General features: G+C 45.5%; 1 protein-coding gene across 6 annotated transcripts in view; it reads right to left on the bottom strand.

The window, feature by feature from the left end:
* WDR72 (WD repeat domain 72) overlaps positions 1–27,536 on the bottom strand; it is an 84,619-nt gene that overhangs the window by 32,360 nt on the left and 24,723 nt on the right. For all 6 annotated transcript variants that reach the window (XM_060282690.1, XM_060282691.1, XM_060282689.1 and 3 more), the window contains 5 exons: positions 25,883–26,112; positions 23,762–23,960; positions 17,290–17,504; positions 6,010–6,821; positions 2,323–2,408 (listed from right to left, as the gene is read on the bottom strand). In XM_060282690.1, coding sequence (XP_060138673.1) covers positions 2,323–2,408; positions 6,010–6,821; positions 17,290–17,504; positions 23,762–23,960; positions 25,883–26,112 — 1,542 coding nt within the window. The remainder of the gene's footprint in view (positions 1–2,322; positions 2,409–6,009; positions 6,822–17,289; positions 17,505–23,761; positions 23,961–25,882; positions 26,113–27,536) is intronic.

Below are 27,536 nucleotides of genomic sequence, written 5' to 3'. Positions count from 1 at the left end.
ACAATTACTTTTATTTTTTAATTGGTTTTATTCATAACAAACAGTATAAAATAAACATCAATACAATATCACAGTGTGGGATTTCTCCAGTCTCTTGACTTCCCTCTCCCCTCTCCATGGTTCCATTATATTTTTTATTCATTCATGCATGTGCAGATCTTATTTTCCATCTATATTCTCAGAGAACAATTAAAAGTGGTGCAGGTGGGTGGGTGTAGGTACAAAATTGTAATCCTGTTTATAGGGAAAATAAAATCCCTGCACCAAATGAAGGAAATGGTGAAGCTGGCATATGAAGCCTTTCCTTTAGTTTTGAAGAAAAAGGTCACCAATCCACTTTAAATTCTTTAATTGCAATGCTTCTGTAGGCAGCCATTTATTAGGAAACACTTGGAATGTTGATTCCTTTATTGTAAATGAAGCCTTACACCGTCTACTCAGAAGGAAGTCCCACTTTATTCAACGGAGCTTACTCTGGGTAAAAACTGAGCAGCTTTGTTCCCTGGGCCCTTTCAGACAACCAGCTTCCACCTAACTGTTTCCTATTCAGCATCCTTTTGGAGGAAGGGGACTGGTTATTTAAAGGATTCCCCATCTGACTATAATTTAGGACGTGATGTAGGCCTTTTGCATTTCCTTGAGGAATCTGGCACCTGCCTGTCCACTCCTGAAATTTCTTCCACTGTTTATAACAACAAATGAATATTGACTTTTTGCAGTCACATTGGGCAAACTCTCAAAAGGGGGAGGTTGTTTCATTTAGCTCTGAGCCAAAGGTCTATGGGGTATACTGAAAAATCAAACTTCTCTGACCCAGTTGATGCTACAATAAATATATTAGGTGCTACAAGACTCACTGTTAAAATATATGAAGAACAAAGACATGATCAGATTTTATGAGTTTATGGCACGCTGCTTCTGGGGTGAGAGAAGCTGTTGCTTATGAAATACAAAAAACATCTTGTGGCCCATGCAGCTGCCAGGAACTGGGAGAAGTGAAACTGGCCAGCTTCTTCTTCCATCAGCTGTATGTTTTTCCTGCCTGCAACAGGTTATTCATAGGTTTGTATGATCATGACATTAAAACATAAAAGTCCAGTTCCAGCTGAAATCAGGTTACAGGTAGGTAGCCGTGTTGGTCTGAGTCGAAGCAAAATAAGAAAATTCCTTCAGTAGCACCTTAAAGACCAACTAAGTTTATATTTTGGTATGAGCTTTCGTGTGCATGCACAAGAAGTGTGCATGCACACGAAAGCTCATACCAAAATATAAACTTAGTTGGTCTTTAAGGTGCTACTGAAGGAATTTTCTTATTCAGCTGAAATCAATTCATGATGAGAACGATGAAGCCCCTGGTAGTCACTAGGATAAGAATTTGTTACCAACAATGCTGAAGCTTTACTTAGGGGGACCCAGGTGGCGCTGTGGGTTAAACCACAGAGTCTAGGGCTTGCTGATCAGAAGGTTGGCGGTTCGAGTCCCTGCAACGGGGTGAGCTCCCATTGCTCGGTCCCAGCTCCTGCCCACCTAGCAGTTCGAAAGCACATCGAAGTGCAAGTAGATAAATAGGGACCGCTCCGGCGGGAAGGTAAACGGCGTTTCCGTGCACTGCTCTGGTTCGCCAGAAGCGGCTTTGTCATGCTGGCCACATGACCTGGAAGCTGTCTGCGGACAAACGCTGGCTCCCTCGGCCTATAGAGCGAGATGAGCGCCGCAACCCCAGAGTCGGACACGACTGGACCTGATGGTCAGGGGCCCCTTTACCTTTACTCATACAACAGTTTTGCTGGAAGGAGCGCTAACTTAGGTCTCTCTCTTTCCCTTTTACGATAATGGAAGTTTGAAATGTTCATATGGAGGGTGGTGTCACTCACCACCCATAAGTAAAACCCCCAAATGGCATCTCTTAGCAGTCGTATCTCACAAAACAGGAGGGAAGCCCACTTGGAGCAGCACTGAAATGATTTACTGGCCCAACATATTTCAAGTTCACAAGTCAGAGGCTGAGAAACAACTGCTGTGCCTCACACCTGTGCTTCAGGCACATGGCTTAGCTGCCCTACCAGTTGGGAAATAGTTGCGATCATGACGGACCAGCCTTTTAAATGAAAGTAAGGATACCTGGGGCATCTTGAGTGTTGTGAGAAGTTCAAAGTTCAGAAGGTACTAGAGGAACATATGGAAACCTCAGGCTCCCTTCTCACAACTCACAGGATGACATTAATGTTTCAGCATCTCGAAATGTGTTTACAATGCTGTCATGCCTAGAAAACAAACATGGCTTGTGCCTGCCGTAATTCTGCACTGTCTCCTGATACTCACATTTAGTGGACTCTTCATAAGAGCTTGTGGTCCCAAGAGATGATGTGGGTCTCCATTTGTTGCGTGCAGACTCCAGTTTCTGGCGACTGAGGGGAAATGTTATATGGTAACTGTCAAGAGATCAGTGCAAGCAAGCAGAGATACCACGAAGCAATCCTGGGCTATAGTAAACTTACTGACCTTTATGGACCTAAGTCAGGCATCCCCAAACTTCGGCCCTCCAGATGTTTTGGACTATAAATTCCCATCATCCCTGACCACTGGTCCTCTTAGCTAGGGATCATGGGAGTTGTAGGCCAAAACATCTGGAGGGGCGCAGTTTGGGGATGCCTGACCCAAGTTATTCATGCCCATTATCTTCAATGGGTCTACTCTGAGTAGGACTAACATTGGCTCTAACCCAATATACATATATAACTGGTGGAGGACCCTCTCTTAGTGTACAACTATCTTTCAGATGATCAAAGAGTGTGAAGCTGGGAAGCCTGCTAAGACTTCCCAAGAGCCATTTGTCCTCAGTGGCTGGCACAGAAAGCAGGCTCACTTGCTTAAAGCAGGAAGGATCCTGTGTGAAAAATCATCTGCCTGGACCTTTTATTGCCCACAGTCCATAGCAAAGCAACCCCCCCCCCCAGCCTCTTGCATGTGTTGACCAGTCAGGCTCAGTTCCCAGCGTCCAAGGCAGCAGGCATGGGAAAGGACTATGCTGCTCATCAATATAAGCTGCCAGTCATGGGAGTCCCTTGGCATAAAGCAGCCCCTTTGAAATGACTGGCAGCTGCATAGTTGCCATCTAGGCTTCCTGCCTGCCTGCCACATCAAAGCTCCTCCCTCACAGCTACCTTTCTTCTTGCCTTGACTTTTGGCAGAATCAGCAGTACAATCTCTCCCCTCCCTCCAACTTTCAAGTTAGTTGTCCTTAGAAGGCCAGACCCAAGAGCCATGTAGGTTTCTTGAAGGACAATGATCACCCGCACCAGTTGTCTAATTGGCATGCTCCATTTGGCTTGGCCAAAAACACGGCACATATTGTTTCTCTCCTGCCCAGATGTTGAAGGAGCAGCCAGCAAAATAAACGTGCCCTTGAGTGGGTATGAACATAACAAGCAAACCAACCAGACAACTTCATTTTGACATTCCTGTTTAATGGGCAGGAGTAATAAAAATGCAACTAATGGTGGACTTTCAAAAGGGTAGACCAAATGTGGTGTGCGAGGAAGTGTCTGTCAACTATCCCTTCCCAAGGGCCTTCTTAATGCGACTTGGGAAGATGACTCCTGCAACTTGCCAACTTCAACTCCTCAGTTTAATTAATTCTGGGAAATGCCAGTTTCCAAGGTCCAGTTTTTTAAATGCAAATAGAAAACCAGGAGTGCCCCAACTAGGCATTTCCTGGTCTATATTTATATCTATCAAGGCAGGGAGACTGAGGTTTCTCAAAATGTGCACTACAAATATTGTATGCTATTCAATTTCAAGACCCTTGCTAGTTTCCAGGCTTATAATGCCTTATAAGGGAGAGGTGCTGAATGATGTCTGAGGTGGGGAGTCTCCCGGTTTCCCCGGGAAATCCCCGTTTTTCCAGCTGTTCCTTGCTGAAAAAACGGATTTTTTTGTTTTTTCCCGGTTTATTGTGGCACGGTGGCCATTTTGGAACTGGGTGGAGCATGCTCAGAAGCAACTTTTGATGCTGCTCTGCCCAGTTCCAAAATGGCTGCAGTGCGACTTCTGGTGCAACAGCCATTTTGGAACTGGGCAAAGCAGCATCAAAAGTCACATCTGAGCATGCTCCGCCCAGTTCCAAAATGGCGGCAGCGCTACTTCCGGTCTGCTATTTCCGGCCCGGTCCCTTATTTCTATGACAGCAACTTGGCAGGTATGGTGGGTGGGGATGGGTAGCAGATGAGCTCTGTCCTATTGACTGACTCTACTAGGTGCCAACTCTAAGGTCTGTGACACTCTTGAGCAGGAAGTGTTGATAGCATGGCAAATGGAAATTACTCTTAGGTTCCATTCCTGGTAGCAAGGAATGATTGGTGATGATCTACTTTTCTCCTCCTCATATCCTTTCCCATATTTTCTTCTCCCCTACCTGCAAGGACTTTGCAGAAGTATTTAGTGTGAGATGCTGCCATGATACCAATAGTATCCAGCTCTTCTTTCCTCATTAAAAAAGAAAGAACCTGGTTGATGGCTTCAGTGAAGTTGAGGGTTGGGACAGTGCCTGAAACTGAATCTAGGCACGGGAAATGTCATTAGTTCCTTGGATATAAGCCCAATCATCATTTACAAAGTTCAGCCTCCCACATAAATCAAGGTTACAGTATGTGGAGACCCCAGTTTTCAACAGTGGCTTGGAATCTGTTTCACAAAATCTTTCTTTGTTCGTGTCTTCAAGCCTAGATGTCATCAAATGAAGCCTAAGCTATATGGGGCTGCCCTGAGACATTTCTGAGACATTTGCTCCCCTTTTTGTGGCAGCCCAGGGGATGTGACAATATGTGGAATAAGCACAGGAAAACACAGTTCCATCACAATCGTGGCCCAGAAAAATGGTCTGAAAGCAAAAGTGACTAAAGGAAAGGATTTCTGCCTCTGAGCAGTGCCTAGCTGGGAGTCAACCAACTTAAAACCATCCATAAGACCTTCTAGAAAGCAAGGAGTAAACAGAGCAAGCAAAACAAAAAAAATGATGAAACAAAATAAAAAAATTCATTCCAGTAGCACCTTAGAAACCAACTAAGTTTGTCATTGGTATGAGCAGGGGTCAACAACCTTTTTCAGCTGTGGGACGGTCCACCATCCCTCAGACCATGTGGTGGGCCGGACTATATTTTTTTTGGGGGGGAGAACGAATTCCTATGTCTCACAAATAACTCAGAGATGCATTTTAAATAAAAGCACACATTCTACTAATGTAAAAACATGCTGATTCCTGGACCGTCCATGGGCCGGATTAAGAAGGCGGTTGGGCCACATCCGGCCCCCGGACCTTAGGTTGCCTACCCCTGGGTATGAGCTTTTGTGTGCATGCACACTTCTTCAGAAAGCGCATACCAATGACAAACTTAGTTGGTCTGTAAGGTGCTACTGGAAGGATTTTTTTTATTTTCCCCCGACTACAGCTACCTACCTGTAACTAAATAAATGATGCAAATTATTATTCCCATTTCATGGAGATGAAATGAGAAGGAGCTAAATCCTAACTGGATGTAAATGTGGGTTAATTAACAGTACAGTGGTGCCTCGCTTAACGAATGCCCTGCTTAACGAAATTTCCGCTTAACGAAAGGATTTTTCAAGCGGAGGTTGCCTCGCTAGACGAATTCGTTTTATGAAAAATTTGTCTAGCAAATCGCGGTTTCCCATAGGAATGCATTGAAATTCAATTAATGTGTTCCTATGGGCAAAAAAAAAATTCAAAAAAATTCAATGCATTCCTATGGGATTCTCTAGACGAATTTTTCGTTATAAGAAAAGACCCGTGGAATGAATTAAATTCGTCTAGCAAGGCACCACTGTAATTTGGAAAGACTCTTAATGGGTTTCCAGGGCATGGCACTAGGCTACACTATGAATGACAAATGATAGGCAGACAAAGGAATATCTGCCCATCCATCTGTCCCATCTACCATAACATTTTGCCTGTTTGGGTTTAGAGAAACGCAGGAAAATGGAAGTTCTTACCTGGTCTTTTCTAAGGGCCTGCCAAATATCCTTTGAACTAAATATATCCTTCTCAGTAAGTAACTCAGAGTCAAGGATCTCTCTGTGGTACGGATGCTTTTTGTGTGTCCGTTGGTCCTTCCTGTTTGCTCTTGGGCCACACTAATGTACCTGTGACACAAATCCAGCACTTTTCTGGAGAACAAGTGATTTGCCTCCTGCTGCTGTTCTGCCCCCGGGGAACTGGCATTGCGCCATCCCGGCAATGTCAGAGAGAGGTGATTGTTCCTTGACATAAGTCCAAGTGAGACTGGATAGAGAAGTCTCAAGATATCTAAATACTGAACACAGAGATCGTCCAACTCCCCATCCACACCCCAAGGCAAGAGGCACGACAAGAGGAGCTTTGCTGCATCCATGACAACGTTCACATTGACTTTTCCTGATGGCTGCCTCCGAACCTTCTTTGAACTCTTCGGCTTTTTGTGTCTTTTGATGCCGCCACTTTGTTCCAAAGAGCCCACTGCATTACTCTCCCCAAATGTTTGCTCTTCCGCTGCAACTTTGACTTGCCCATCCAGCGGAAAGAGTGACCCAGAAGTTCTGTTTCGTTTCAGCATTAGCATCCTTTTGTCAGCTGTGCTTTTAGCTCTCTTTAGAGCGTCATAGCTGTGGAACGAGCTGGATGACTTCAGTCCCTTGAGCTGGGCTGAATGCAGCAGCTCGGCCAATTTTTCCAAATCAAAGAGAAGGACATAAAAATGGATGTTCTGTCGCTCTGTCTTCACGGGCAGGATGGTAAAAGGCCACTGGGTGTGGCAGGCAGTGGGCAGCTGAAAATAAGAAGAACAAGAACAAGAATAATGTACATTTTGGTCAGCCACTAAAAATTACCGACAGCAAATAGTACAGCCAACAGAAGGGTAAATATAACAAACCATTTCTAAAAGCAAAATGCAACCAACAACCAAAAGCGAATGCAAACCAAAAGTCAAGAACAGGCATCCCCAAACTTCGACCCTCCAGATGTTTTGGACTACAATTCCCATCTTCCCCGACCACTGGTCCTGTTAGCTAGGGATCATGGGAGTTTTAGGCCAAAACATCTGGAGGGCCGCAGTTTGGGGGTGCCTGGTCAAGACTGTTAAATTAAAGCATCCTCAATCTCTGGTGACCCACAGAAGGAGTCGGAAGGGTTTCTCTTGGGAGAGCACTCCAGGCAAGGCCCTGTCTCTTGTGTGTCTCCACCACCACCGTTCAGCCCGGACACTGATGTCCAGCACGAGGGCCTTCTGGCGGTTCCCTTGCTGCGAGAAGTGAGGTTACAGGGAACCAGGCAGAGGGCCTTCTCGGTAGTGGTGCCTGCCCTGTGGAACACCCTCCCATCAGATGTCAAGGCAATAAGCAACTATCCTACTTTTAAAAGACATCTGAAGGCAGCCCTGTTTAGGGAAGTTTTTAATGCTTAATGCTTTTTATATTCTGTTGTGAGCCGCCCAGAGTGGCTGGGGAAACCCAACCAGATGGGTGGGGTATAAATATTATTATTATTATTATTATTACATATTATTACAAGATGGCACTGAGAGCAAAGCAACCCCAAACAGGGCATGGCATTTCAGAGATGGGCAGGTGGCAAAATGGATTTGTATGGTGGTGTTCTATTGTAATGTTAACTTTTTGTAAGCTGCCCTGGAAACCTGTTGAAGGGGAAAGTATACATTTTCAAAGTATGTTAGGAAATGCTCAGAGAAGGAATCCTTTCACAAGCACCCAAAGCAAACTGCTTTCTTTGATGACTACCACAACTTCCAATGCCTTGTAAGACAGTTTGGGGAAATGTTTCGGAAGCTCCTTTTAAAAACAGGCAGAGTGAAATAAAAATACAATCCTCACATTTTAATTGTGAGAGGTGAAGTCAATTTGGGAGGAGGGTGCAAATGGTGCCTGTGTCGGCTGCAATTGGGGGGGGGGAGAGTATCTTTCCCCATTTTTGCTCCTTCTGCTTCAGCTCCTCCATGTAGAACTACCATGCGCAATTCAACAAGAGCCAAGACTTTGCTGCTTCTGCTAGTGCTTTCTGCACACTCAGTGACTAAAAAGGGGGAAAGAGTCTCTGGCGAAACTCAGCAGAGAGAGGATGCTAATCCCCTGCTTCCAGGGGAAAGGTCACTCTTCTCTTCCCCCTCATCCCCAAATACATCAATACAGGCTATTAACCTTAACTGGTCTAAGCCAGACCCACCACACAAACATTTTATGGAAAGTACAATGGAAATGCCATTTTACCAGGTGACCTTTTCATCTCTGCAGGCTCTTTGCCGCTGGGATTCACCTGCTTCTAGGAACTACGTCTTGCCCACTTAGAATGCGCACGTCCATTAGGAAGCAGAGCACTTGAATTCTTCAGGCACTCCGGCTTCCTGATGCCAAGGCATCCTAACGGCAGGATTAGTGCTAAATCGAGAGACAACAGGAGCAACCGAAGCTTTCTCCTTCCACAAGGGAACCAAGAAATGGAATCATGTGGTAGTTTTGCAAAGAAAACCACCCTCCCTCCTCCATTAGAGGGAGAGGTCACCACACCCCATGTGCTCTCTAAATAAAGGCCTGGTTTCCCAGTGGCACGGACACCGGGATGGTTATTTATACCTGTGGAAAACAAGGAAATCTGGATGCTTTTACACCTAGGTCTGCTAAGTCTGCAAACGAGAAACTGTTGCCTTTTGATAAGAAACTTTGGATATGAAATAAAAGTCAGAAGCTGCAAGGAAGCTGCTCTCTCTGGAGTCAGGACAGGGCAGAAAGGCTCCAGAGATTGTCACGCCCAAAAAACTTGGGAGAATCAGAATGCCGAAGGTGAGCAACATACAGGCCCGCCAACTCATTTCTACTCAGAAGTAAATCTGAGGCCAAGTCCTTGCACATTCTACGAAGCTATGATCTGGCGCACATCTCTCCAGTACACATTTCACAGATCCTGCCTTGGAGAGATCTTCCAGATGCTATTTGAATATTCATATCTGCCTGAAAGATTTTCTCCCAACAAATCTGAACATTAATCAGACGTTCATACGCACAGTGAATAATCACACATTCCACACCGACGTTTCTTCTATTGGTCCTAGAAGCTGGCACAGCCAATGGTCAGGGATGACGACGACGATGGGAGTTGTAGTCCAGAACATCTGGAGGGCACCAGAGTTAGAGATGCTTCTTCTACATCTCAAGTAATATTGGCGCTATGCTTTTGCCATCGGATGCATTATTTGAAAAACTGAATGATTCTTGGGGCTGTTTCAGTCTTCCTTGAAAGCAGCCACTGTAGCAACATTTTTTTAAAGGAATACTGAGAGGATCAGGGAAATTACAGACTGGTTAGCTTAAAGTTTATTCCAGGAAAACTGGTGGATAGCGTTGTTAAAGAGAGACCTACGAAGCATATACGATCATACCTCGGTTTAAGTACGCCTCGGTTTGAGTATTTTCATTTTAAGTACTCCGCGGACCTGTCTGGAATGGATTAATCCACTTTCCATGACTTTCAATGGGAAAGTTCACTTCAGGTTAAGTACGCTTCAGTTTAAGTACTCCACGGACCATCTGGAATGGATTAATCCACTTTCCATTACTTTCAATGGGAAAATTCGCTTCAGGTTAAGTACGCTTCAGGTTAAGTACGGACTTCCGGAACCAATTGTGTTTGTAAACCGAGGTACCACTGTAGAAGAATAAGTCCTGAAATGGAAGCAGCAGGGCTTCTGCAAGGATAAGTTCTGTCTTACTAAACTCTTCAAATTCTTTCAGAGTGTCAACAAGCATATAGAGAGGGGCGATACAGTTGTGTACTTAGACTTTCAAAAAGCTTTTTATAAAATTTCCTCACCAAAGACTCCTTCGAAAACATGAAATAAGAGGGAAGGTCCTCTTTTAGGTTGGCAACTGGTTAAGGAACAAAAAGCAGAGAGCGGGAAAAACTAGGCAGCTGAATCACGGACAGGATTCAAAGTAGGACCAAACGAACCATACAAAATGGTTGGCAAGAGAACAAGTCCCTCCAACCCCTGGCTGTGTTGCTGGCTCTGGGAAGCAAGGAACAAAAATGCAAAGCAGGTTCTTTAAGATGTGCCTGGTGGACAGCAGCTTCCCTTGGCCCTTCTCTGCTGAGCACCCTCACTTACCCCACACTGGTGCCAACCACCTGCAGCCCTCACCCACCCCACCCCACCCCACCCCACCCATATGCTCAAGAGGAGAGGCAGCTTTAGTGCTTGCCATAGCACAGGCTGCTGCCCAAAGAGGCTGCAGCAGCCCCTGGCAACTGTATTACTCCAAACTGCGGGGCCAGAGGCATCCTGGGGCGACACAGTTGACAGATGCACCTCATTTGGCTCCATGGGCCCCAACATCTGCTCACCGTGCTGAGTGCTGACACCAGCTCAGCAGCCTGAAGATTGGCAGGACAAATTGCAGGCGAAGAAGCAAGCTGGAAATTGCAGCTGATGCACTGGAGAGCCGAGCCAACGAGCACAAATCCATGATCCAACTAATAGCTGAGGCAATCTTCTTCCGAGCGCCACCCTGCCCTGCCGGCAGCAAGGCCTCCATTTTGCATTAAGTGCTGGAGCCTCTTTTTTGCTCTCTGCGGCCACGGCAGGGGTAAAACAACCGAGCGGCTGAAACCCAGCGACCGGTAATAAATTACTATATTGGATGCCTTTTGTTTTCTCCTGGCTGTGGCTTCGCTGTGTCTTCCCTGCTATCATTACCAATTAAAGTGGGGGCTGCTTTGCTGAGCAGCCCCTCGTAATGGCAGCCGGCTCCCTCAACTCCAATTGCTCCGGCAAGAAACACCCGAGGTCAAGAAGCTCCTTTGACCTCTCCCAGCTCACTCCCCCTGACCACTCGCGAGGGGAAGCAATCTCCGCTGAACAGATGGACACTCTGGCAGGCTCTATAAAGCCAAAGAATATCAAGATAAATGGAATTGCACTCCCACCTTGCAGCCAGTTTATGAGCATAAAATATTGCTTCACGAAATCAGCAAACATTTTGGACTGGAAAGGCCACAGCTTAGTGAGCTGCTTGTTCTTGATTACAGAGGCTGGCAGAAATTGCATTTGGTGGCTTGGTGTTTTTTGTTTGGTTGGTTGGTTTACACTGATATCACAAAAATGGGTCCGGATTCTAATGCCACAGAAAGTCCTACTTGTTAGAAGCGTATTTCAAGGCTGCTTTGACTGCTCTGCTCTCAGCGCACTCACTTTTATGGTTCCTGTAGTTTTTATTTATGTTTTTTTATTTTGTTGTTGTACATCACCCTGATATTTTAAGTTACGGCGGCACAGTAATGCTTTTTTTAAAAAAGAAATATAAATGGCCATCTACAAATTGCTTATATTAATATATAAACATTTCCAAGTGAAAAAAAAATAATCCCAGACCCAGCATAGAGTGTTCAGAGGCCCAGTAATAACTGAGCATGGAAATGAGCCTTTGCTTGGCATTCAAAAGGCCTTAAATAGCTATGCTGAGTTACCTTCAAATGAAACTTGAGTTAATTTCAGTGACAGTGAAATTTCATATAAAACCAGGTTCTTTGAATGTCAGTACAGCTTCCTTCTTTTCAAAGATGCCCATGCCCTTGAAGAGAAGGGTTCTGTTTTGTTTTTAAAGTTCCTAGTCATTTGCGAAGGGTGGGGAGGACACTTGTGTAACTTGTGTAATGACACAAGGAACGACTTAGGGAGCTGGGTATGTTTCGCCTGGAGAAGAGAAGGTTAAGGGGTGATATGATAGCCATGTTCAAATATGTGAAAGGATGTCATATGGAGGAGGGAGAAAGATTGTTTTCTGCTGCTCCAGAGAAGTGGACACGGAGCAATGGATTCAAACTACAAGAAAGAAGATTCCACCTAAACATTAGGAAGAACTTCCTGACAGTAAGAGCTGTTCGGCAGTGGAATTTGCTACCAAGGAGTGTGGTGGAGTCTCCTTCTTTGGAGGTCTTTAAGCAGAGGCTTGACAGGCATATGTCAAGAATGCTTTGATGGTGTTTCCTGCTTGGCAGGGGGTTGGACTGGATGGCCCTTGTGGTCTCTTCCAACTCTATGATTCTATGACAGCCAAAGTCTCCCAGTGGGCTCACAAGGCAGTGGGGCAGACATGGGACCTAGTGCCAAGAAGCTGTGTGGGACCAGGGGCAGGGGTATAGGGCATGCACCCCCTCGCCCGCCCTGCCAACCTTCAAGCAACCTGATCCTGGGGACAACTCTGAAGGCACATACCCAGTCCTGCTGTCAGGCTCCAGGAGGCTGGACAGTTCCCCAGAGCGGCATATGGCTGTGGGAGCTGTCCAGCACCCAAAGCGTCAGAGCTGCTGGCTGTTGACACCCAAGGTGGGAGTGGCAGGCCTATCAGCACAGAGCTAAGACAGGGGGTACAGTATCTGAGAGGTTTCTATGTTCTCATTGGCTGCTGCTGCTGTCCACACACACTGCAATGCAAAACAGCATAAACAGCTCTGCCTCATTTAGCACACATTTAGGAATATAAGCAGAATTCATTCAAATGTTGAAGGCTCTACCGATGGTGGAGCTCAGGCTAGACCTTGGGGCCAAAGTCCAGCCTCCACCCTGCCTTCCACTACCAAATGACCACCCAGGGAATGACAGATTGGGGGGGCACCAGCAGCAAGAAGGCCTGGTCTCAGCCCCACAAGGTTGACAGTGGTTACCCCCACTGTAGCCTTTCATACCTTTAAAACCATTTTATAGGTTGGCGGAGAAGGGAGAGCCAGGTGATTGCAGGTGGTCATTTCAATATTTTTTCCTTTCACTTTAAAAATGCTTATCATCTTCTTCTTCTTTTTTACAAGTAAATGTGCTTAGCTTTAGGGCTGCAGAAGCAAACCTTGTTTTATTCCTGTAGTCTTGGAGATTTAAGTGAGTATAAAATGTGAAACGCCACATGCTCAAATTATTTCTTTTTTTTTATCAGGTTGTCCAACCTTTAGTGTGTGTGTTTTGGGGGGGGCTGTTTATTTTTTGCTCTCATATGCCAGGAATGTAAGGAGCCTTTGTAGACCCTGGCATGGCTGGAGAGAAGAGCAGTCTGCGTCCTAACCAGAGTAACACACATGGCTGTTTAGTGTGTGTGTGTGAGGACCATTAAGTCAAGGGTCTAAAATTATCTAGCTGCAAGACTGGCCTCTACACCAATTTTCTTGTCATTACATTGACCGGAGGGGGGGCAGTGGAGGGGCGAGGAGCAGCAGAGACTTTCAAGATTGGGGGAGGGAGCATCGATCTGCTGCCTCCCCCCTTTCCATTGTCTGAAGCTGTCAGGGATAGTCTTTCCTTCCTTCTCTCTGTGAGGCTCACACACACCTCCTCCCCAGCCAGGCACTTAAAACTAGCAGCTCCTGACAACAGAAAGAGATGCTCATAATTGGGAGCTTTGAATCTGGAGGTGGGCGCTACATTTGTGGGCCTAGATGCTGAACACATTTATTTCTGAAGCCATTTTAACTCAGGGGTGTTAGGGAACTATATCAATGCGCTGACATACAAGCTGTAGTTTATTTCATGTTAAGTTCCCTCACAATTAAGTGTTAATAATAATAATACTCAATTCAGTTTCCATTTTCTGCTTCTATGTAATGAAAAACACAGAACCATAGCAATAGGGGGAGGACTCTTGGTTTAGGAGAAAAATCAGGACTCTTGGTTTAGGAGAAAAATCAGGACTCTTGGTTTAGGAGAAAAATCAGGACTCTTGGTTTAGGAGAAAAATCTCCCCCTATTGTTATGGTTCTGTGTTTTTCATTACATAGAAGCAGAAAATGGAAACTGGACTGAGCAACGAATCGAGCAAAGGAAATGTTTTCCTTTGCTGCATACACAGCACTGGAAGAGCGGTAGACTCCTAATCTGGGGAACCGGGTTCAAGTCTCTGCTCCTCCACATGCAGCTGCTGGGTGACCTTGGGCTAGTCACACTTCTCTGAAGTCTGTCAGCCCTACTCACCTCACAGAGTGTTTGTTGTGGGGGAGGAAGGGAAGGGAGAATGTTAGCTGCTTTGAGACTCCTTCGGGTAGTGATAAAGCAGGATATCAAATCCAAACTACTCTTCTTCTTCTTCTTCTTCTTCTTCTTCTTCTTCTTCTTCTTCTTCCTCCTCCTCCTCCTCCTCCTCCTCCTCCTCCTCCTCCTCCTCCTCTCTTCTGTTCTTTGGATGGTGGGGAGCAGCGATCATTTTTAAAGGTTGGCTGGTACCTACACAATCAAACCCTTGTGCTGCAAAATGGCGGGAGGAAATGGGTCTCCCCTACAGAAGCTCCAGATTTAGGTGGTTCCCCCACACAGAGCATAGAGCCATATAATTGAGCACATCCGTAATTGAGAGATCCGTTTGGGTGCGTCGGTTTTTGGCCTCACGCAGGGTGCCGTATTATGAAAGCTTACCAAAGACCACCTCTCATGTGGTGCCAAGAAAGCCCCATGCCCAAGCCTTCTTGCTACCCCTAGCCAGGTATTCTGTCACTAAGGAGTTGCAGGCTTGGCTGGATGGCAATGATCAGCACCAGGCCAGAGAGGAAGCCACACTGCCAGGGAGGCCAAGGAGCCCACAGAAGAGGAATCTGTTCTAAGAAGCAAAAATCGCCCAGTAAAAAAAAAAAATCATAAATCCGCAGTTGGATGATGTCTTTATTAGGACCGACGACAGTGCCACAGAGTAGTGGCAGGCTTTTGGAAAGTTGGTTGGTACTAATAAATGTCTTACTGCCCAGCTGTGGATTTTGTAAGACTTTTAATAACAGGGGAAAAACGAGCAGAGTTAGACTGTCATTCCAGCTCTAAAACTGAAGTACAGAGGCAACCGATTGTATGCAGAAATGCAATTGTAATGCCTCAAACCAAGGGGATTTCTTTGCTTTCAGGTGGATTTATGTGCAATCTCATTTAGGATCACAGATCTACTGATAGAAAAACATCTACTTTGCCAGCATTTGTTGCCTGTTTTAGTCTGCAAAGGCACATGCACACACACGCACACACAAACCAACCCTGCTTTAAAACAGTAGCTAGGTCTTCGTTTCTAAATGGCAGATCACCTTATATAAACCCGGAAGGAGAAGTGAACAAGAAAAAGAGCAGGTTGTTTTGAACGAGAGGCCAGTATTGATTTTCTCTCCTCTGCAGCAAAACACCTCCCCCCCCTCCCAATCCCATTCAGCGACTGTCAAAACCTCCCTTTAACAGCTGGAGTCAAATTGTGCTATTTACAGCAAGAGCCCTTGTCAAGTGGACCATAAGTATTCTCACAATACCCTATTCAAATAGGCTTCACCACACAAATTGCCCCCCCCTCAATGACTGAGGCAAGTGCTGAGGGTCTGATTTTGGGGAGAGGCCCCTTCACCCCTGTTCAGAGTGGCGCTTTCTCTGGCAAACAATGCTGCCGTGCATTAGGGGGCCTTTTGATGCTGGGAATAATTAAAAACCTGTTTAAGTACGTCAAGGGAATTTGACGACACACGTGCTTCATTTTGCACTGACGTCACTTGTCCCACCAGGAGGAACGGGGCCAACTTTATCTTCTGGGCACAAGTCCCAGTTCCGCACCAAAAAGCACCCAAGCAGTATGAAATCAGAGCCCTTGGGTCCTGGTGGCTGCAATTTCCATGAGGACAAATATGTTGATACAGAGAATCTGTTCAGAATCTGGCCAGCCGTGAGGTACAAGAAAGGTTCCATGCAGCAGCCTGCCTCAAGTGCTTAAAGGTCCCCTTCTCTTCCATGGGAGGCATTTAAGCATGTGGTTAACTCTCCCCTTTCTGGAATTCAATGAGACTTGAAAGTGCTGGAGTGTGGCTGGCTCATTCCCTGCCATTTCAGGACTCTGTAGAGCTTTGTTTTCAGTGGAGATCTTTTCAGTCTCCCAGCAGATCCATGTTACGATTTGCAGAATTAAGCACCAACCCCTGGTTCCAAATCTCATTAGCCACATTCATTTAAATAGCTTTGTTATCTAACTACTACTACTGTTGTTCATCAGTCACCGCTTAGTCTATATAAATAGTGTTATATCAAAGAGGATGATTATCATGCCTAATAGCTGCTCCTAATCAACAGGAGATGATGGGCAGTCACCATTAAATACCTAAATACTAAATGACCCTTCTACATGTGCAAAGACAGGGAACAATCGAGGCTCCTTCCCCACCAAAAAGCCAATGCTTTTCGAGCCGCCGGTATGTAAAACTCATACACTTACTTTAAATCAAGCACAATATAGTTGTATTTCGTATATTTACTGGTCAAAATGTCTTGTTAGAAGTGCCAGTTTCATCTGTAGTTGGTGGTTCTGAGGCATGATCAGTAACAAATTGGAGGGGCTTCTATAATTTAAGTAGCATTTACCATATTTTTCCATGTATATGATGACCTTCTTTCTGATGTTTTTTGCAATAAATTGAGGGTCATCTTATACACGGGTCAATACGCTAAGTAAGCGAGGGCTGGTGCTGAGGCGGTAGCAGGGAAATGTCGGAGAGGAGGCTGCTTAGCCGCTCTTCCTGGCTTGGGAAGAGTATTTGGTGAGTGCCAGTATGTGGTGTATTACGGCACCAGTTCCATCAGCGGGGGGGGGGGGGGACTCATCGAAAAGCTGCTCAACTGCTCAGCGAACTTACAAAAGAAGCTCAACAACTGTCGAGGGCTCCCAAAAATAGGGATCATCTTATACAGGCATCCCCAAACTGCGGCCCTCCAGATGTTTTGGCCTACAACTCCCATGATCCCTAGCTAACAGGACCAGTGGTTGGGGAAGATGGGAATTGTAGTCCAAAACATCTGGAGGGCCGAAGTCTGGGGATGCCTGATCTTATACATGGGGTCATCTTATACACGGAAAAATGTGGTATATGGACTTGTTATCAATTTACAGAGCAAGTTCACTCCCAACCAACATCCTGGACCCATAAGGATTCAGCCTTCCAGCCAGCGTGGAGCCTGGGCTAAAGTGGCCAGTTACAAGATCAGCACATGCCTCGGCTCTTGCAGGCAAAGCCTGCTTTAATGTTTTAATGTTTTCCTGAATGGTGCTTTTGTAACCACCATCCCTTTCCGGCGGGGGGGGGGGGGGAGCAACTTCGGGTCATGTGGCATCAAGGTAGGTTTCCTGAGTGCTGTCCAAGATCCATGGCAGGGGTTTGGACCAGAGGGCCTTTTTAGGTCCTTTCCGACTCTACAATTCTGCAATTCTTTGATTCGAAGTTCCCCCTTTCTTTGCACTCACCTGATGGTGGGAAGACTTTTCTCGATGAGCAAGGCTGCTGTAGGAAAGAGTGCCGATTTTATAGGAGTTGGAAGATTGGCCATCCAGGTTTTTCTGCTTAGGTGGGTCTTCTTCAAAGACGGCTGACAGAGAATCTGCCGCTGCCATGACTGAGTCCTCACAGCAAGCGAGGATTGCCTGAGCAACTTCCCCAGTTTCATGGCGCTCAAGACTTCCTGGCCAGAGGAAAAATAGTGGTTTGAGAAATTTACAAGCAGCAGAGCATGACTTCACATAAGCGGAGCAGGAGCTCCAGGGCAGGATCAGGGACAAGAAGGTAAGTTGTAGCTGGAGAAGTTCATTCACCAAGGTGAGCATTAAGACTGCCCCATGGATGGCTGTTTAATGCTACCAAGCAAAAAGCCAGCCACAGAATCATACTGCACCTGCCTGCTCAAATGGGAAGTCCCACTAAGCGCAAAGGAAGTTGGTATAGGATTTTGTCAGCTCTGTAAGTGACTTAAAGAACTTCCCAAAGGGGTTCTCTGCCAAAAGCTGGACCCATGTCAGGTATATAAACATACAAGGCGTATGCCATCAAATGCCAACAGTGCCCTTCAGCTCTCTATATTGGACAAACAGGCCAAACCCTATGCCAAAGGATTAATGGACATAAATCTGACATCAGGAATCACAAGACAGAGAAACCAGTAGGAGAACACTTCAATCTCCCAGGACAATCTATACAAGATCTCAAAGTAGCTGTTTTATTGCAGAAAAATTTCAGAAACAGACTGGAAAGAGAAGTTGCTGAATTGCAACTCATTACCAAGCTTAAAACCATGGACAGACCTGGTCTGAATAAGGACACTGGATTCTTATCTCATTATACATGATAAAGCTTTCTTTAGCCATCTCACCCCTTGCTTTTTCCTGCAAGACCAATTGCAGTCGTTAAAAGTCGTTAACAGTCGTCAACAGGTTTCTCTCCTATCAGCCAATCACTCATTCCCACCACCCTTCTGAGTAATACCCCTCCCCAGCCTCTGACTATACATAATGGTCTGGTGACTTCTGTTTCAGTGTACCTGAAGAAGTGTGCATGCACACGAAAGCTCATACCTATGACAAACTTAGTTGGTCTCTAAGGTGCTACTGGAAGGATTTTTTTTTTTGACTGCGTCAGACCAACACGGCTATCTACCTGTATACAGTCAGAAAGTTAAGAAGAAGAGCCCCCCCTCACCATTGCCATTCCTGCCTCCAGTCTATGCCAGGAATCACACCATTTAAGTCACCCACATGGTTGGTCCCCATACATAGCTGCTGTGAATGGCATAATTAATAACTGTAATAGGGAATAGTTATAGACACACACTTAAATGATAAGAAATCAGTGGATATAATCATCACATTTTATTCCCTTTCCGGTGAGCAGCTGATTAATTAAATTCTAATGTAGAAGCGGCACAGGATTCTACCTTATATCAAATCATATTGTAACGAGCAACAACAAGAACAGGATTTCTTACCCACCCTTCATAAGGTCCCTGGGTGGGCTGCAACTCTATAGAAATGCGACATTAAAAGCAGTTGGAACCATTTACATTTGGGGCACCCGCTTCCATGTTTTCTGTGTGCTTCCAGGGGCTCTCCAGCATCTGGCATGCTGCTCAGGGCACCCAGAGTGTAAGGGAGGGGCATCATCAGGCTTGTTTCATTCTCCCATTTGTTTTTTACCCTGGAAGCTGCCTGTCTCTCAGCAGAAACACTTCATAACTTACAGGTTAGCATGGAGACTCCAATCCATAGTCAGCATCCATTCAGCATTTGAATGCTGCCCCCTAGTGTTCTAGGCATCAAATGACAAGAGGCAGCTGGTCCCTTTTTTGCTGTTTCTTTTCTTCACAAGTGCATCTTTCCTATCGCTCAGTTATGCTCCATCCTACTTACATTTGCACAGATAGGAGGGACCAGGCCTCTGACTTCAGGAGACCAAGACTCTCCGGCTGACTCCTTGAATTGTTTTCACTGGAAGACAAAAGCCACTGAAGGCCTCCATTTTCCTCCTTCCCTTTCTGTAATATCCTACAGTGGAACCTCGGTTTATGAACACCTCAGTTTATGAATTTTCGGTTTATGAATGCCGCGGACCCATCTGGAACGGATTAATCCACTTTCCATTACTTTCAATGGGAAAGTTCGCTTCAGTTTATGAACGCTTCACTTTATGAACAGACTTCCGGAACCAATTACACCCATGCTTCGGGTTAAGTACGCTTCAGGTTGAGTACTCCGCGGACCCGTCTGGAACGGATTAATCCACTTTCCATTACTTTCAATGGGAAAGTTTGCTTCAGTTTATGAACGCTTCAGTTTAAGTACTCCACGGACCGTCTGGAACAGATTAATCCACTTTCTATTACTTTCAATGGGAAAGTTCACTTCAGTTTATGAACAGACTTCCGGAACCAATTGTGTTCATAAACCGAGGTACTACTGTATCCCTCTTTTCATTGAGAGAGGTCTTCCTCCTCCTCCTCCTCTCTTCCTCTTTGGGACCATCCACACTTTCATTTGTCCCTGATTTCAAGTCACAGATCTGAGAGGGTGTTTATTTTTGTTTTGTCCTGTGGCTTTTCCCAGGAAAACCTGAAATTTACTGCTGAATCAGAACAAATGTCAACCCATAGAAAACCTGATTGGTGGTTGTTCCGATTCAGCAATAAAGAGTGGGTTTTCCCAGGGAAAGCAGCAGAACAAAACAAACAAAACACTCAGACCCATCACTTGAAATCGTGGGACAAATGAAAATGTGGAAGGTCCCTCTATTCTGCTAGACTTTCTTACAGCCATTCTGAGCTGGGATTTTCTTTTCTTTTCAAAAATATTGTTGCATGGAAATCCCAGCACAACAGTAAACTACCTCAGAAGGCACCAAGCACTTATCTATTCATTGAAGGAAGTTTTGATATAGAAAAATAAACCAGTAAGACAAAAGGCCTTCAGTTAAAACCAAAACACAGAGGAAATGGCTGAGATTTCTGCTGATCTGGAGACTGACAGTCTGGTTATATATACATAGCAGTGACCAGAGGAAGAATAACTGCTGGGAGGAGCACAGAGAGAAGAATGCCATCGTGTATCTACAGCAGCACAACCAGACACCTCAATCTGCCTCAGCTGCAACAAAACATGTCTCTCTCGTATGACTCTCTACAGCCACAACAGGCACTGTAAACTTCCAACAGTTTGACTTCACCCTCTAAACGGTGCACTCTTCCATTGTCTCCTGAGACAAACAGATGCCAGCTTCTGGTCTTCTTAAACAGGGCAGTGAGTGTGCAGGGAATGTTTGCTCTGATTTAGCACTAAAGAGTGGGTTTTCCCCTAGGAAAGTGGCAGGACAAGCAGAAAGACCTGTGCTTTCTAGGCATGGGACAAGCAGAACTGCTGTTGAGCCCTCTGTACCTTGTGTGTGTATGTACTGATAGTAAAAATACTGATAATAACAATGATCAAATAATGGCAAAAAGTGCAAAAAAAAGACATTTAAAAATCCAGCAAACCCAAATGTCCAGAATGCAGAGAGACTCATAGTCAAGCATTGCAGAACATATATTTCCTTCATGCTCATTCCAACCAAAGCAGAGTGCAGGAAGGTGCCATAAGCTTACAGAGCTCCCTGAAAACACCTAATGGTTTCATAATTGGATTATATGCCTCTTTAAAGGAATGTCAGCCTTCCCTCAAGGCAAAGTTTGTTAACTTGGGAGAGGGGGCAGGGGAGAGAAGGGGAGGAGGAGAGATCAAGGCATGTGCCTAGTTTCTAAAGGCATTCCACTTGGTTCCTAGAAAGGATGTTGCAATTTACTTTGGTGCCAGGCTCTGACCTTTTCTTGGGTCCAGAGCATGAGAAATAATAGCAGAAATCTGAGCATGTACAGAGTTCATTTCCTTTGCTGCCGACTAGGTAAAGGACCCCTGGATGGTTAAGTCCGGTCAAACTTGACTATGGGATGTGGCGCTCATCTCCACTTTCAGGCCAAGGGAGCCAGCGTTTGTCCACAGATAGCTTTCTGGATCACGTGGCCAGCGTGACTAAACCGCTTCTGGTGCAACGGGACCCCGTGACGAGTGCCAGAGTGCACGGAAACGCCATTTATGTTCCTGCTGCACTGGTGTCTATCTATCTACTCGCACTGGTATGCTTTCAAACTGCTAGGTTGGCTAGCTGATCAGAAGGTGGGCGGTTTGAACTGCTGACTACCAACAAGCGACTCCTGCATGCCTTCTCTTAGGGTCCCAGAGCAGATGTGATGGGCTTGATAAGCCCCAAACATGTGGCCCCCTCCTGGACACCCCAATATTTCTCATTTAGAAACACAGCCTGAGTGTGATATGGTGGAGGTCTTACTCTTTCACCCAGTGCTAGCCTTGTCATAAAGACCTGCCATTTACTTGGAACCAGGAGAACTGTAGCTCAAATGAGTCTGTAGCTGGATGTTTGCAAATTGGCAGAAAAATGTCACAACCATGTCAGAACACAGACAGATTTTTTTAAATAGCACATTGTTGCAAGTCTATATTTTATGCAGTAGATACGCAAGCATGTCCAAAATAGTAAGTACCGGTAAACTGTTTCAATAGCAATCACCCAGACTATAAAAGGACTCAAATTTTATATGCTGATTTATGCAGGGTATGATTTCCTCAACGAGCCTTCTTTCCCATGCAAAATACGGCCAGGGGCCCTGATCCATGGATTCTTGCAGCAGAGCAGACTGCCTGCACACGATACTTGAAAAGAATGTTTTAAAAAGGAACTGGTTCTAGTTCAAGTTCATCCTTTCCAAAAAAAGGAACTAGTTCCTCTTTTTACGAAACGAACTAGTTCAAGTTCATCCCAAAGGGGTATTTTGCACCCTTCCAGATGGCAAGAGCATGGTAGCATTGGGGAAGTATTGCAGAGCAACTCAGAATGACGTGTGGATGACGCAGTATAAATCTGGGCACTATTGTTGCATCAGTGTCACAGTGCTGCAGAATACACTCAAAGGAGATGAAAAACGCTAGAGGGACCCCAGTGCTCAGCCTTTTCCAACCATTTGTCTAAGGGATGCCTGTGGGGTGGAACACTGGGGCAGACAAGTCACAACAGTTCCTAGAGTGTCCACTAACAGGAACTTACCTGGAGGGACACCTGATTAAGTTCCTGTTCCTAAAGACATGCAAATGAGATGGTTTAGCTGGGACAAAGCCTCTAACCAGCAGCCATTCTCTCTCTTAGCCTTCTATCCTTCGATGGGAACACATCTCCAGAGAATCTCCAGTTAGGATGGTTCTCACTCTTGGCCTGCAGCCAAGAGTGAGATCAAATGGAGCCTTACTTTACTAAGTAGTCTCCACATGTATGCATTTGTAACTTTTCTAAGCAAGCCTGCCTTTCTGAGATTATGCTGTTAACTCAGGATGAAACTGTAAGTAAACTCTATCTTATTTTATAAACACTGTGTTGTGTATTTCTTTTAAGAGGGACAAAGGGGACTTTGCCAAGAAGTGTAATATTGAAGTATAAAGTATAATATTGTTATAGAGGTTCTAGCGAACCTAACACACACGCTTTGCTGTGCACAAAAGGGGAATGTCACTCTGCTGATATTGGAAGCTTGCTAACACAAGCTTGGATAGGATCTATCTAATAATATATCCTAATCCACATCCCTAACATTCCCACAATGCCTATATAGCAATGAGTCTTCACCCTGCAGAGTTGCTTATGGGGTGTTTACATGTCTTCCCATTATTAATTCATTCAGACACACTTTTCAATGCATTTCCCCATTGCTTTCCAAACACCCAAAAGTCTGTGTTGTGTTTTGTTGTGCTTTTAAATCAGGGGTCGGCAAGGTTTACCTCACCTGGGCAGGTTCACTCCAGTGGAGATCCCTCCGTGGGCTGGATTGCACGTGCGTGATTTCCAGCATCTGCACAGACGCGGTTTCTGGCGCCACGGGATAGAGTCCCCGTGCTGCGCTGTGCCGGTTTAGTGCAGTGGGGGGGGCGCGGTTTAGGGGCAGCTCGTGGGCCGGTTAAACGACCCCCGTGGGCCGCTTGTGGCCCATGGACCTTAGGTTGCCAACCCCTGATTTAAATGCAGAAAGTTCCGGTATGTGCTTGAATCACTCCTGCAATAAAGGGACAGCCTGGAGACACCCTTTATCAGTGCCGACTAACTCAGTGTCACCAGAAATGGAGAGGGCGTGTGCCTCTCACTCTACCTCAGGCAACTGGCCAGCACAGCAAGGCTTCCGAAGTCTAGCTAATCATTCAGAGTCCAAGTTAAATTGCTGACAGTTAGGATTGGCCTTTTCTCTAACTTTGGCATTTCAAACAGAGTTTGCCTCTGCTTAGCTGCTTCTCCAGGCTGGTGGGGTCCGTCCCTTGTGTTTTACGAACAAAAGATGGCGGGGAAAGAGAAGAGAGGCCTTACCGGTCTCAATATCCCAGACGTAAACGGAATCGTCTTCGCATCCAACCACCAAGAGATTTTCCACAGCGTGCCACTGTAGCCTCTTCACAGGGGAAAGGTGTTTCCTGGCCTGCATGAGGCAGGCTCGCTCCTGTATGTGCAGAAGCACCACAGCATGGTCATTGCTACACAAGCAGCACACGATCCGGTGCCCTCTGAACTGCAAAGAAGAAGAATGCCACGGTGAGTCATTCAGAAGCCTGCACAAACACTAAAATGTGCCAAGAGGGTGGGGGTGTGTAGATGTGTAAAAATGTAAAGGGATCTGACTTCTCTTCTCGCTAGGAAACCGCTATGAAGAATAAGGCAAAAGCAAGAGTTTCTGAATGGACCGTGCTACTCATGACACTCCAGGTGGAATAGAAATACATTTACAAGTAGCAGAGGCAGCCTGAGCAGGTCTGAGGAGGGGCTGAGCTCCTGCATCCAGCCAAGTTGCTTGCTTCTGTCTCCTGGGATCCAGCCAGATTTCTGCTCATCCTGTCTGTCCGTCCCCCCAAAAAATTGCTACAAGGAAATGTATACATACAGCCTGTTTCCCTTGGAATAGGACAGGAGGGGGAATAATAAAGCTGTAACACTGGGATTCCAATTACACACCTGTAAACAAAGCACACTTGTGCAAAATGAGTCCAATTTCACACCCTTAACAGCTTTACCTAATGGATGCTGAGCACAGGGTTTTAGTCTTCTAGAGGCACTGAAAATGCAATTATGAAGCTCAATCCTTGCCTTAAGACAGGATCAGCTCCATACAAAGCACCCCCAGGAGACAACTGCCTGCCCCTCCACTTCTTGAAATATCGAGGGAGGAGACGGTGCCACTGAGCACCCTTAGCAACTGAGCCCACATCTGAACTGCTTGACTCCTTCTCTCAGTAGAAAAGAAACCATCAATGGCAAGAAGATGACAGACACCTCTCTCTTCCCTAAGAACTCCTTTGTTGGTTGGTTCTGTGAAATCTAATTTAAAGCCTTGCGAAATCTAAATCTGGCCAGATGAGGGCACCATGGCAAGGCTGAATCACAGGAAGACGGAAAAGGCTTCATCTCATAAATTCCACATGAAACCACCCTGCCCTCTGTCCCTTATTTTGATTATAGACCTCATTGTGCCAAGGGCTCAGAACAAAGAGGCAAAAGCAGCTGTAGAGACAAACCGGGGCTGCTCTGGTGAGGCGAAGGTCTGGGTGGGTACCCTCTTACCCAGGCATCCCCAAACTTCGGCCCTCCAGATGTTTTGGACTACAGTTCCCATCAACCCTGACCACTGGTCCTGATAGCTAGGGATCATGGGAGTTGTAGGCCAAAACATCTGGAGGGCCGCAGTTTGGGGATACCTGCTCTTACCCCTCCCACTTCATGGTACCCAAAGCTCACTGTCTTCACCACCTCCAACCCCTTGGGGCTAACACTGGCTGGCCAGCTTGGCAGGACCCCCGTGCCCTGTGTTTTGGATTATCTGCAGTGGGTAGGGAATATTTTGAGGATTTTTGCTGAGGAACAGAGAGAAATTGCTTTAAATAGTATAGGCTGCTTCTCTGAGGTAACTGAGAGGTGCCGTTGACAGATTTTTTTAGTAAACAGAAGCACTTTTAATTGGCAGAGTTTGCATCCCTGGTTGTCTAAATGCAAATAAGAGACAGATAAAAATGTTTTTATTTTACAATAGAAAAAGTACAAAATACGTAATAAAATTAAGAGCAACAAAGAACCAAAAACTGATTGCAAGCTCTTTCTTCATGGCATATGTCAAAAGCCAGATGCAATTAAATCCTAGGTCAGTGAGCTGAGCAAGCAGTTGTGTCATGTGTGGACAATGCATGTTGTTGTTGTTGTTGTTGTTGTTGTTGTTGTTACTTATTTTGTTTACTGTCTGGTGGGTGCAAAGAATGGGGCTTTGCATTGCTTGTCATGCTGCTGAGTGCTGGGTTTCCTTCTCCTCAGGGGGAAATAAAATCTGACCCTGCCTGTTGCTGTTGTCCTCTAAGTCTTGCCCAAGAACTCAGGCAGGAGGGTAGACTAAGCCCTGTCTCTTCTCTCCTTCCAGGGAGACCCATCTCCCTTACGCTCTTTACTTACCCTGTAGTTCTCTGAAGACAACAGCAGATTCGTGACAGGACCAGCTTGCAGTGAAAAGCAGTGCAATAATTCCCCGGTAAAAATGTCCCACCAGACCACACTGGAGTCCTGGCTCCCTGACATCAGCCAGCTGGGATCAAACCGGGCTGATCGGCCATGGAGGTAAAGCAAGGAGGTCACGCTGGTGCTGTGGTGGCTGAGTATCCTGTGAGGCTGAGTATCCTGTGAGTCTGAAAGAAGGAGGAGAGAGAGAGAGAGAAGTCAGCAATGAAAGCAGAGTCCAACAGGGGCTAACACTCTCCTTACAGAAAAGAGTGCAGTGGTCACCTGGCCAGAAACTGTGGCCACCTTTGCGTACGAGAAGTGTTCATAATCCGCCATGAGCAGAAGAATTATTATAGGGAATTATAGGGCTAGAACTACCTAAATTGTACAGTGGTGCCTCGCTAGACGAATTTAATTCGTTCCACGGGTCAATTCGTATAACGAAAAATTCATCTAGCGAATCCTATAGGAATGCATTTATTATTATTTTTTGCCCATAGGAACGCATTAATTGAATTTCAATGCATTCCTATGGGAAACCGCAATTCGCTAGACAATTTTTTCGCGAAACGGATTCGTCTTGCGAGGCAACCTCCGCTAGAAAAATCTCTTCGTTAAGCGAAAAATTCGTCTTACAGGGCATTCGTCTAGCGAGGCACCACTGCATAGAAATTTGTTTATGTACATGACTACAGTAGCAAGAATGTTTCTTGCCCAAAAATGGACCGAAGAAGTCCCAGCAAAAGAAGAATCAATCAATCAATCAATCAATAAGCTTTATTTGCATAGCTGACAGCCATAGCAACAGAATACACGCAATATACAATTAAAAACAACATGGATAAAAGGATCAGTCATAAGGCAAAAACAAGAGTTTCTGAATGGACCATGCTATGCATGACACTCCAGGTGGAAAAGAAGAATGGATACAAAAACTTTACTTATGGAATATGCAGAAATGGCAAAACTTACCGGAAGAATAAGAAATCAAGATAACAAACTTTTTTTTAATAAAAGAATGGAAATGGTTTATTGTAAACAGATAAGGACATTGGCAGGATTATTGTAATAGCCTGCAGTTTTATGAGTATACATTTAAGTAGATGAATAAATGAGCAAATCAAGTTAATTTGCATATGGAGAAGATATTAAAAATAATTTTAAGGAACCACAGAAAGAGGGGGAAGGAAGTCAAGTTTTGAAATGTGAAAATGATGGTAAAATTAGTGAAATGTCCCCTGCTTTAAATAGGAGCATCCATCCCTCTCTCTTCCTAGCTCGGTCAGTAGAGCGTGAGACTCTTAATCTCAGGGTTGTGAGTTCAAGCCCCATGTTGGGTAAAGGATTCGTGTATTGCAGGGGCTTGGACTAGATGGCCCTCGTGGTCCCCTTCCAACTCTACAGTTCTATGATTCCATGATTACGTCTTCTTGTAAAGAGGAGTACACCCCCTCCAAGTGTTTGCCCAGGGCTAGGGTAGTGACCAGCCAGACTGGTGCTTTGGCTCCAATGGGGGAGAGCAACTTGGTCCCACTCCCAAAAGCAGAGCAGAGGAGGGTTCTGGGATACCCTCCCTTGGGTAATTTGTGAGCTCCCATTGCTCAGTCCC

This window comes from Zootoca vivipara, chromosome 14, assembly GCF_963506605.1.
Source record: "Zootoca vivipara chromosome 14, rZooViv1.1, whole genome shotgun sequence".
In the NCBI taxonomy this organism is placed as follows: domain Eukaryota; kingdom Metazoa; phylum Chordata; class Lepidosauria; order Squamata; family Lacertidae; genus Zootoca; species Zootoca vivipara.
Note: the sequence above shows the minus strand (reverse complement) of the source record. Positions and strands in the feature narration are given on the sequence as shown.